We start from the raw sequence: 13,053 nt of genomic DNA, 5'->3' as shown, positions 1-13,053 counted from the left end.
ATTTACCCATTTTTACCCCTCTATCGCAGAATTCTGAAATGGGTTAGATACAATATTATTCATGATTTTGATTATACTATGTATGGGGATCAAATTCTATACCAACTCAATATGACGCAAAAATTGTTTCTATGTCTGGCAACCAGCTATGTATTTCAGCCGAGAAAAGTAAAAAAAAGTGAAATTTACTCATTTTTACACCAATATCGCAAAATTCTGAAATGGGTTAGATACAATATTATTCATGATTCTGATTATACTATATATGGGGCTCAAATTCTATACCAACTTAATGTGACGCAAAAATTGTTTCTATGTCTGGCAACCAGATATGTATTTCAGTCGAGAAAAGTCAAAAAAGTGAAAATTACCCATTTTTACCCCTCTATCGCAGATTTCTGAAATGGGTTAGATAGAATATTATTCATGATTCTGATTATACTATGTATGGGGCTCAAATTCTATACCAACTCAATGTGACGCAAAAATTGTTTCTATTTCTGGCAACCAGATATGTATTTCAGTCGAGAAATGTCATAAAAGTGAAAATTACATATTTTTACCCCAATATTGCAGAATTCTGAAATGGGTTAGATACAATATTATTCATGATTCTGATTATACTATATATGGGGCTCAAATTCTATACCAACTCAATGTGACGCAAAAATTGTTTCTATGTCTGGCAACCAGATATGTATTTAAGTCGAGAAAAGTCAAAAAAGTGAAAATTACCCATTTTTACCCCTCTATCGCAGATTTCTGAAATGGGTTAGATAGAATATTATTCATGATTCTGATTATACTATGTATGGGGCTCAAATTCTATACCAACTCAATGTGACGCAAAAATTGTTTCTATGTCTGGCAACCAGATATGTATTTCAGTCGAGAAATGTCATAAAAGTGAAAATTACATATTTTTACCCCAATATTGCAGAATTCTGAAATGGGTTAGATACAATATTATTCATGATTCTGATTATACTATGTATGGGGCTCAAATTCTATACCAACTCAATGTGACGCAAAAATTGTTTCTATGTCTGGCAACCAGATATGTATTTAAGTCGAGAAAAGTCAAAAAAGTGAAAATTACACATTTTTACCCCAATATCGCAGAATTCTGAAATGGGTTAGATAAAATATTATTCATGATTTTGATTATACTATATATGAGGCTCAAATTCTATACCTACTCAATGTGACGCAAAAAATTTTTCTATGTCTGGCAACCAGATATGTATTTCAGTCGAGAAAAGTCATAAAAGTGAAAATTACATATTTTTACCCCAATATTGCAGAATTCTGAAATGGGTTAGATACAATATTATACAATATTTTACTTCAATATTCTCTATTCTTGGGTAGTGCCATAGCCTTTGTACCATGGTCCTCCACTATCTTGGAGTGGAGTTCTCTTGATTGAAGGTACACTCGGGCACACTATCTTAATCTCTTACTCCTGTTTTGTTTATATAGGCGATATTTATCTTAATGTTTCTGTTCTCAAAATATTCTATTTTTCCTTGCTCCCTATCCTCACTGGGGTATTTTCAATATTGGAGCCCCTAGGCTTTTAGCATCCTGCATTTCCAACTAGGGGTGTAGCTTAGCAAGTAATAATAATAATAATAATAATAATAATAATAATAATAATAATAATAATAATAAATAATAATAATGATGTGTAGGTATGAGAATTTTTTTCTTCAATGTCTGTGCAGTCATTCAAACCCACAGGTCGCATGTCAACATTTGTGACTGATACAGTGATAGGTCTATTATGATTATCAGTAATAGGGGCCTACGGATACAGGTCGGGGCCATTATATATGAGTGGTCAGCTCCCCCAAACGTGCATAAAAAAGGGATACTAACTAATTTCACCCCCTCTAACCAAACCTACAAGCCATGCCCTTAAACAGCCCTATTCTTCGTCAACCGTCACTATACATACAGGTGGCCTCTATCATACATCCAACCACACGTCTACTACTGTAATAGTGATATATTCAATAGATAAGTGAACATTGAAACACTATACAAACATTCTTTATGTATTTTCGTATACAAATACCTCCAGATAAACAAATCCGAAAGCATCGTCTGCAACTACCTGGCCTTACTAGTCGATAAACATTTCTTATGTCCAGGTACTATCTTCGGATAGAAAGATTGTACCATTTGCCATCAGTAGTTTAGGCGTTTGTTTTTATTTTTGATGCGTTCGGCATTACTAGCTGTTACTCTCAGCTTTCTTTACAACATTGAGGGGATTTTAGATGTTATTCCACTCCTTCCACTGTTAAAATTTGGCATATCTTTTTAATTTTAGTTTCATAACGTATTATTTTTATCTTGCATAGCCTTTTAACTTCCCTTTTCCATCCCTTTAGTCAAACTTACAAATGTTTGGTTATTTAATTACCTGCATGATTCATCTTTTCACCCCTGCTATCATGTTTAGCATGGATGCAAGTGTATATACAGTATATAGTGATTGTTATGAAAATAAATGGAAGTTTTTTCTACCCTTATTGCTAACCTATAATTATGGGTAGGCTAGCATATCCTGATTTTATGAATGATTATTTTATTGATACAATTGTTTGATGGTTAACTGTCAGTAGTTAACTGCGTTTAAAAATTAACAAAAACTATTATGTGACTAATTTGAATTTATGAATTAAAATATGTTTTGATAGTATCTAGTCTTAGTAAAGTTGGGCAGGGATGGGAACAACAGTTCTGTGGGCTATACAGTATAGTATCACTAGCCTATATAGCTGTATAGCAGTTTTAAATCCTGTTAATGTAGCAATTAGATGATTGTTTTGGACAAACGAATAACCCATTGATTTTCAATACAGTTGTCTATTGCCTTGTATTTTCACATACAGGAATATGTGTGTGGGTGAATATACAGATAGCTGTGGAGCTGGGTCCAAGCCCCTAGGTGTAGTAATTGGCAGACATGCGTACTGGTTGTCCTCTTACATGTGTTACATCTGGCATCTGATGTGTTTGTTGAGGTAAAATAGGTCGATGAGCCATCTTCTGTCGAGAGTTTGTTTTCTGTACACCGAATAGAATAGTCTGGCCTGGAATTTTACTTTTCTATGGCTCAATTACTCACATTCTGGTGACAAAGGAGTCGAGGTTCAGGGTTTTCTTTTGATAGAATTATTGTTGGGAAGGTGGTTTGGAAATCCACGACCAACCCAGATCTTTCGAGACTATGCTTTGTTGCCACGATAAAAGGTCCGATGTCCCAGAAAACAATGGAGACGACCCCCAACCTGAGGACATTCATTGTTAAGGTCCTTTACCTTTACGAGACTAAACATCACTCTGGCTTCACCTGGTCTGCTTCTGATTGCTCTTATTCCTAAGAGAAAATCCTAAAGTACTTGGGATTTGGGCCAGTGCCTGAGCAGGATAATGTTTCTGCTTATATTCGCCTTGAAGAAACTTGGATGCAGACTGGAGAGGCTTGGGGTGAATGTGTGGGCTGGTTTCTTTGTAGTTTGCCTCTGGAACCTTATGATTGAATGTTTTCTTTATTTAGGAGGGCATAGGATTAGGGGGCCTGGAGACTATAGCCTCCCCCACTTTTTGCCAAAAATTTATTTACTATATTTTACTTCAGGAAATATTAAAAGATGATAAAATGTATAAATTCAGTAACTCGGAAAATATTCAAAGATATTAAATTACTTAAATGTAATAACTTATTCTTCATAATAATTAGTATTCAAAAGCAATCTTGGATAAAAGGTATTTGTTAACATGCATTTTCATGTTAGAGTAAGGAATTATTCTAAATATATGTATATATTTACATCGTCCTAGGCGGTTGTAATGTGCTAGGCGGTAGTACCGTGCCAGACGATAGTACCGTGCTAGACGATAGTACCGTGCTAGACGATAGTACCGTGCTAGGCGGTAGTACCGTGCTAGGCTGTAGTACCGTGCTAGGCGGTAGTACCGTGCTAGGCTGTAGTACCGTGCTAGGCAGTATATCTTAGCAATCCAGTACCGTGCTAGGTGGTATATCTTATCAATTCATTACCGTGCTAGAGGGTATATCTTAGCAATCAATGTTTGCCAATGGTTATAGTGTATAAGCAGATGAGCAACTTGGTGGAGTAACAAAAACTTTGGGTGTTGAGGAAATGCCCCCCTAAATCTCGATGAAGTCACTGGCAGCAGTGTGACTTATTGGGTTTAAGGCGATAGACAAAATGTCTTTTCGGCTTTTACTCCTGATGCCTGGTGGATGATCTTACTGGAATTAATATGGACCGTCTAGGGTCACTTGCCTTAATTAGATAGGCACTGTACATCACAAGGATCTGGCTATCATTTTATGAATTTAGCCAATTCATTCTCTATGCATTTAGTCAGTCTATGGAAAGCGAGAATTATTGAATGGCCCCAATCCCAGGAGTAGTGGGGTGCAAGGAATCTCCCGGGTTATACATACAGTACTAAGGAAAAATTTAAAATTGATAATCGGAATGTTAGAACCATGAATCAGATTGGTAAGTTACAGCAAGTGGAGGATTAATGTATAAAATCTAGTGTGGATATCTTGGCCCTAATTGAAACACATTGTAAGAGAATTAGTAAAGAAATCTTAAACCAAGGCAATATTTATATCTACTCAGGAAGAACAAATGGAGTTGGAAGAGAAGGGGTATAAGAGCAGAAAAGGCAGTAACGGAGTGGAGAGCTGTAAATAGTAGATTGTTACTTGCAAAGTTTAAATCAAAGCAATGCAATATGAGTATTATAGTTTGCTATGTGCCAACAAATGATTCCTCTGAAGAAAGGAAAGATAAAAGCTATGAAGAACTGCAGAGCATAATAGATGAGATCCCAGAGAGAGATATGAAAATTGTTATTGGTGACCTCAGTGCTAAAGTTGAAAGGAATAATTAAGGTATAAAGAATGTGATGGGTGTTGAGGGTCTTGGCAAAGTTGCAAATGAAAATGAGCACAATTTATAAGTTTTTGTTTAACGAACAACTTTGTTAATGGAGGTACTCCCTTCCAGCACATATACATGTGGTAATTTCAAAAATCAAGTAGATAACATAGCCATTAATAATGAGAGAAGGAAAACTCTGAGAAGTGTAAGAATCTATAGATGTGCAGACATTGCTAGTGATCACCAGCTCTTCATTGCCACACTGAAATTAAAACTGAAAGCACCCAACAGAAATGTAGATAGAATACCTAGGTTTGATACAACTAAGCTTTTAGAAGAAGAACACAGAGAAGCATTTGCAATTGAATCTAGGAATCAATTTGCATTCTTAGAAACTTTAAGAGATGAAGAGCAGACAAATAATGAAGATTGGTGTGATATTAAGAACATACTGTATATCAGTCAGTTGGTAGTGAAGTTTTGGGACATGCAATTATAAGGAGAAAACCATTGATATCAAATGATACTTGAGAATGTCTGCATAATCACCCGCTGTTACGTATAAGCATGTCAATAATTTGCAAGGGTAGTAGGTAGTAGGTTGGGGAGGGCACCAGCCACCCGTTGAGATACTACCGTTAGAGACCCATGGAGTCCTTTTGCTGGCCAGACAGTACTATACTGGATCCTTCTCTCCGGTTATGAATCACTTTCCCTTTGCCAACACATACACTGAATAGTCTGGCATATTCTTTACAGATTCTCCTCTGACCTCATACACCTGGCAACACAGAGATTACAAAACAATTATTCTTCACCCAAGGGGTTAACTACTGCACTGTAATTGTTCAGTGGGTACTTTCCTCTTGGTAAGGGTAGAAGAGACTCTTTAGCTATGGTAAGCAGCTCTTCAGGGAGAAGGACACTCCAAAATCAAACCATTGTTCTCTAGTCTTGGGTAGTGCCATAGCCTCTTTACCATGGTCTTCCACTGTATTGAGTTAGAGTTCTCTTGCTTGAGAGTACACTCGGGCACACTATTCTATCTAATTTCTCTTCCTCTTGTTTTGTTAAAGTTTTATAGTTTATATAGGAAATATTTATTCTAATGCTGTTCTTAAAATATTTTATTTTTCCTTGTTTACTTTCCTCACTGGGCTATTTTACCTGTTGGGACCCCTGGGCTTATAGCATCCTGCTTTTCCAACTATTGTTGTAGCTTAGCAAGTAATAATAATAATAATAATAATAATAATAAGAACGGCATGTTTGGTAGCAACAAACTGACATATCCACTGTCACAGTAATTGGGTTTAATTGACACTTTACCTCAGAGACTTTTAATTCAGGTAACTGGCACCTAACCAATAATCCTAAAACTATAATCTCATTTGTGTATTTATTTACTTTTCAACTTTTCACTGTGATTTTTGTTTTTTTGTTTTTTAAATAGAACCACTTCTCCTATTGTATTTGGTGGCAAAATTAAGTTTCTGTTTGTTTTAAAACAGCAAACTACAGTATATCTTGCAGTATTCTTCAATGGATGAAAAGTGGCAAAGTTATCCCCCTGCACTATTGGTATCAGGTCTGCCTGACCCAGCCATAGCTGTGAACTCAAAGGAAGCAATAGTTTACCGGCACCGCATGAACAAATTTAAATGTGGAAAAATTTGTCCAATTTCGCTTTACATAGATAGAAATGAAATGCGTACTCATCATCATTGCATTACCAATACAAAGATCAAAATAAAATTAAAGAAAAAAGATGATTTTAATTAATTAGGGGTATATACACCTTATTATAATATCATTAGTCTTACACAGTTTTGTTACACTGATGACAACAATAATTCATTACAGTACATATACACTTTTGAAAGAGAAATAAAAAGATAAAAGGAATAATACCAAACTACTGTCGTAAATATAAGTATTATTATCAGTGAGGGCCAATGGAGTCGATTATTCAGTTAAAACATAAGTAAGAGGCAAAATGATATGTTTATTTTTCGGATGGTAGTTTTATAATGGTGCGTACTTGAATTTGCGCTAAATATCTTGTGCAAACCATGTGAGAATTTATCCTGCTAGAACAAAACTGATTTCACAGTATTTATATGTTATATTTACTTGTAAAATGTTGCATCCAGTAAGAAGGCAGATATTATAATGGGAGTTTGTAAAGAAAATAAGTCTTGCAAATATCAATGAAAGATATTATTGCTTGAATTAGAGAACTATTACTTGCATTTTGAATTTAACCTGGTACTATTGTTAGTATGTATTTTATGTTGTAATTTAGATTGAGATCTGGTTTACTGTATGTCTGGTTACAGGAGATAAATTATTTAGTTTTTACTTCTTTTTTTCTAGCACCAGAGATATATTGAAGAATTTAGGTACTGATAGTCCTCTAAGGGCTGTTCGATACAGTCGTTTGAAGCATTCACCTCTAACTAGGACCTTAGCTTGGTAAGTGTTTTCTCTTATTGAATTTTTTACTTACTTTTAAGAATGCTATCCCCTTGATATATATACTCTAGGAATTAAGTAACTTCTCATTGATTTGCTGTAAATCTAGTGTACAATTGCAGTTTAATAAAGCTAAAGATATATTTAAGTCTTTTAACATTATTTTTATGAATCTTACCTGAGTTTCATATGGCTTCCTTCTTGAGGCTGGTTAGATTCAGTTATCTAACTGAAAATTCTAACAATTGCTCTTGTGTGTATACAAATCTTTCATCCTTTAGAATAGGAATATGTCTTCATGGACACTAAATCGTTAACAACGTTGATGGTTAATGACATCTGGGAAAAGAAGGAAGCTTCACTCACCCTCATGTCACAAAAGAGCCACTATTGTCTTTGACTGCTGCAGGCAAAAATGTGCTGCCCCATGCTGCAGGGACGTGGTCCGTATGGCTGGCTTAACAAACCCAGTAGAAAGGCTGGCTTGAGATGTATGGTCCCTTGACCAGGTGTAGGAAGAGCTAGGGTGCCCTCCTCCACCTTTACCATCTGGATGGAGGATTGCTGCTCACCTTTCTGTTTGGGATACTTATTACCAAATTGAGAAGATGGCACCTCAAGGGCAGTTGTCAGCCACGGGTCAGGGGCTGAGGGGCCCCATCCGCCATTTTCATTGTCACAGAACCATAGCTTGCTTGACTTACTCTCCTCAATGATCAGTGGAAGGAAGGCTACATCATACCTCCTCTATCTCATTTTATCCAGAAGGATTTGGTACTTTTGAAAGGAAATAAATTTGCTCGGTACCGGTCCTGCACTGTGGACTGTGCTGAAGAGGCCATGCCAACCAAATAATTACTCATGTTTATCAGAGATAGGATACACTGTACTTCGTTTGCTCTCTGGCACTAGGAACTATTTCCCAGATATGGAACTAGACCTTGTCACTATCTGCCTCCTAGATCCATTTGGATTTGAGAGTTCGTATTATAAGGAGACAAAATAAATCTAGTATGGGTGAACAAGAACATAATCTTTAGTCTTCATGTACCATGAACCTATTTATGGTCAGACATGGAAGCACCTGTCAAGCTTAGAGATACCAGTTCTAAGAATTGGATAGGTGCTACTCTCCTCATCTACTTATATGTAGGGCAATATTGAGGTAGTGGTGGAGGGGATGTATAAAGTACTCCATCCTCCATGTGATATGTATCAAAGGTTATGGTCTTTGAGGAAGACTGCACCTGTGCCTTTTGGGACAGCCATGCTAATTGGCTCAGGTTTTATGAAGGTCCTGGCCTTTTCCAAATTGCAGCATTGATCACCAGTAGCTTCTTCCACCTGAAGGGGTTTGACCCTGCTCTATCCATTCTTGCTACTTTCAGGCTCAGGTTAGGAAGTGTGTTAGGAGAAGTAGTGAGGGAGAGCAATGCAGAGGTACCATACATCCTCTGATAAAAGTTGTGGAAAAAAAGACTTTATGGGATAAATACAAATTTTTGTATGTATTACTGTACTAAAAAATTTATCGCTTGTGATTTTTTGTTTAATGTTTTTTTTTCTATATTTTCTGTTAGTTGAGCTCCTGTCCATTATTCTCAGAATTCCTTTCTTTCTTTTCTTAGCAGGTAGCTGGCAGCAGTTCCTACACCCAGTAGGGTTTTAAAGATCAGGGTTTAGGTCTAGAAAAAATTAAATGGCATTTTGAAATTTATGGTTCCTGAATGCTGCATTGTCATTCTGAGCAGCCCAGATGTTAATCAGTTTTAGAAATTAGGTTTTACGAATTCCACGGTGAACAACAGTAATTAGAACAGTGCCAAATGCTAAACTTAAATTAGAGTAAACTTACTAACATGAAGAATAGCAACATTGTTGAAGGTTTATTTACACGTGTGTTTGCTTTTGTGATTAGCATATAATAAAGTGTCGTATCTGCGGAAATATTTCACTGATAACATGAAAGGTGCATTAAATCCATTCACTCTGACATATGAACATACATGGATGACCCGGCTGTTGAAAAGCTGGGCAAGGCCGTCGGTGGAAAACTACTAGATGCATAAAAATAAACAAGGATGTGTAGTAGATTTCACAAAGAGGTAACCAAGGAAACCGAATGTGAAATTGGAGACACAACAAACCAAAATTAACTAAATTTCCTATCTCCAGTCATTACTTCCCAAATAACATTTAAGCTGCACTTTATAAAACACAAGTCAATACAACCAAGATATATATACTTTCCTTATATGAGTGTATTGTGTAATGTGCAAGTCTTAGAGTGAGTTCACTTCTGTAGAACATTTGTGTGGTTCAGTATGCTAAAAAAAGATAAAAGTACAATTGCCTTTGGAAGCCACATTAAGTATCATGCATGCAATTGAATTTTCATATTGAAAGAAGCTCCCAAGTGTGAGTAAATTTGACGGGTCTAGATATTATTGTGAATTGACCTTGCTGTGATTAAATGTTGCTTGTGGAGAATCTGTTTACTCTTTCAGTAAGGTTGTAGGAGGAGGACAATTCTACGGTGCGCACACTTTTGCATTGAGATTAGCTTTAGGAATATAGTAATCTTTATTGAACCTTTGTGAGTGATTTTTTTTACTAAATGTGTGGCTTATTGAAAAACCTTCTTCTGGCTTTGTAAGAATATGAGTCTAATATGTGAACTTTTTTTTTTTGTCATATCTTTCATTTTTAGTCTAGTTATTGTGGGACTGAAGTGTAGAGAGATACTAGTATTTTCTTACATTATAAATTTTCTTATTGAAGTTGTCAATATATATTCATGTAGTTGTCAACCTACTTTTATTTTTTTTGGTAATAAATATTTTTTTTTAATCTTTTTTTCAATGCATTTCATCCCAGACGGTGTTTTATGTTCCAGCCTGTATTAGTTCATTGTTATTTTTTTCCTCCTAATGTTCATATAACTTGAAATAACGTAACATCCTACCTAGAAAGCATACTGCTCATCTTAATTTACGACGCTGGGCATAGCACTGCAGAGAGAGACGGTATAACTCAAGAAATGATTAATAGGAAATTCTGAGGTTCTAGCTGGGTCCCCCTGCCCTGTATAAAATCAAGGGGTGGTGCCCAATGCCCAGTTTTTCTTGACTGTTTGCCTATCGCCCAGATCTCTGAGGATTCCACCAGATTTTTTTGTGTAGTGAAAAGTTGGAGTCTGGGTGGCATTCGGACACTAGGCAGTCTGTGTGCTACGTCTGGTCACAGCGCCCAAACCCCTACAATGTAAGGGGATGCCTTGCTTTGTACATTCCCTCCTTTCATCCAAATCCTTTCCATACCTACCTTCTACCTTCCATCACTGGACATGTGATAAATAGATCAATTCTTGGTTTTTGAGCTGAAAGTCTTGTGCGACCTTCTCCAGTTTTCGCCCATTGGCTCTTCGTAAGTTGTCGCAGGGACGGAGTAGGAGATTGTACTCTTCTCGGAAAAACATAAAATTGTCTGACCACATTCAGTTGGAGCTTTTCTCCATACTCAAGCCTCAAGAGAGGAAGACTATATGTTTTGATATCTCAAGGGACTTGTAGTGCATGCAGGCCTTCAGTCATATGGAAATTGCCTCTTTCATTCCTCAAGTACTCGCAAAAGTGTCCACCTGAGTGTTTATGCTTGAGGAACTTGAAATGACCTCTTCAATATCTTCCTTGGATGGGACTGAGACTCCTCTCTCTAATCACCATTTAAGGAGTCTGATCTCAGTGGGCCAAAGGATGAATACCTGGGAATATTGTTCAATTGGGAATCTTTTCCTTTTATTCTTATCAGAAAACTCATAGGTAGCACTGCAGTTCCTACTCTGTAGGAACTAGTGAACCACTCTTGGTAGCTAAGAAGAACTTTGGGCAAGGAGAGAAGATTGAGTTTGCACTCTCTTCTTCCTCCTCTACCAACTCTTCCTTCCCCTTCCTATTCTTTATTTGAACATTGTTTCTTAGAAGGAACAAAATCAGTAGTAATCACTCAAGAGGGCTTTCTAAAGAAGTTCCTTGGGACTTTAGCATGCTCCTCTTTTTTTTTGGAAGATAGTGACAGATCTCAACCTTATAGTTGGTCAGATGGATCCATAGGCCAGGTGACAGTGAGCATTGCTTCTATCTCCATTATTCTTGTCATTACAGGGGGAAAGTCCTTGCCTTTAGGAAGGTGTTCTCCCTCTTCCTAAAGGAGTATCAGGTCTTACCTGTAGATTGGTACCTTCGGGATCGGTAGAGTGGTTTGTGAAGTTATTATGATGGTTTTCTTTTTAGAATGGATACAGGTGAATGGTTCTGGTTGCACCGAAAAATGACTCAGTAGGCCAGGGGAAGAAGAAATGTTTCACCTACCTATCTCATTCTTACCGTGAATAGGATGAGTGTCCTTGCCCTTGGAGAACCATTTTCATCCATTTAGAGGAGGTACTATAATAGAGCTTGTCTACTGACCAATTTCTACAGGGTTCATCCAGCAGAGCATGACCCTGGTGCTACAGCTTTCTCTGTCACACCGTAGGCCAGGTAAGGGTAGGGTACATGCTGCCCTGTAAGCCAGCCTCTTCCTTTGGAGAGGGAATAACGGACCTCACAAGGTGACCATTTTCCCTAACTTGGTTAGCCATGCTCCGAGCTCCCAGTATGGCTGAAACTGATATACCAGCAGCAAGCACAGGTCACTCAAGTGTTAGAGTTGCAGCAGTGGCCAGGTAAGAGGGAAAGTGTTCATCCAGATCCCTGTATCCTTAATTTGGACTATCTGGGCTGACCACAAGTCGAGGTGGTTTCACCGTTCAGGTAACTCTCGGATAGGTCGAGAGAGAGAGACTCTCTACAATAGATCTTTGATAACATGTCTCTCCACCCAGAGCACTTTTCAGCAGATCATGAACTTCCTCACCTGCTTCTGCCAAAGAAGTTCCTCAAAAGAGTTGTATCCTTCATCCTCAGGGGATGACTGTTTGGGCCTCCTGCTAACGTGAGTGCATCATAGTGTTTTTAACTGAAAACCACATGTCTTCTCTGCCTTGGTAAGAGATTAGTAGAAACCGAGGTTCCTCCATATTCTATTAATCGGTCCATGTTTGAAGGGAGTATAGAGTATTATTGCCTATCCTGTGATTTGGGTCCCGGGGTGAGGTGGTCCTCGTCCTCAGGGAAGTGGTGCAGGCCCCACTAGGTAACCTGAAGGCTTCATAGGAATTCTTCCCATAATACTATCTCCTTTGCATCGGCAAGTGAATAGGAAAATTTCAAGCTCCTTAGCTTATCAAACATTTTAGGGATGGAGGCTCTGCTGCCTTCATCGTCCCAAAGACTGCAAGAAGACGCAGAACCACTTGGTCTCAAACACCAGTTCAGAACCTTCTCGATCCTATCCCTCTATGTACTGTAAGTTAATTCAAAGATGAATGGTGTCAAGCAAGGGCTCTACAGGGCTCTGTGAGGACTCAATACCTCCCACGCAAGTTTTGTAGCTTCCTTATTAACCCAATCAGGAACAAGAAGTAATTGTTCAGATGCTGTTCCTTTTGGCTAGTATGTACTTTTGCCATCTCAAGGTAGATCGTAAGCCTAGACCTGTCAGTGGCCTTCCAGTTTACCTGTCGACATTCTTGAATCTG

General features: G+C 37.5%; 1 protein-coding gene across 2 annotated transcripts in view; it reads left to right on the top strand.

The window, feature by feature from the left end:
• Positions 1-13,053, top strand: part of LOC137643924 (pre-piRNA 3'-exonuclease trimmer-like) — a 227,484-nt gene that overhangs the window by 212,496 nt on the left and 1,935 nt on the right. For both annotated transcript variants that reach the window (XM_068376689.1, XM_068376688.1), the window contains exon 13: positions 7,314-7,412. In XM_068376689.1, the coding sequence (XP_068232790.1) occupies positions 7,314-7,412 (99 nt within the window). The remainder of the gene's footprint in view (positions 1-7,313; positions 7,413-13,053) is intronic.

The sequence above is a fragment of the Palaemon carinicauda genome, chromosome 7 (genome assembly GCF_036898095.1).
Source record: "Palaemon carinicauda isolate YSFRI2023 chromosome 7, ASM3689809v2, whole genome shotgun sequence".
NCBI lineage: Eukaryota > Metazoa > Arthropoda > Malacostraca > Decapoda > Palaemonidae > Palaemon > Palaemon carinicauda.
Note: the sequence above shows the minus strand (reverse complement) of the source record. Positions and strands in the feature narration are given on the sequence as shown.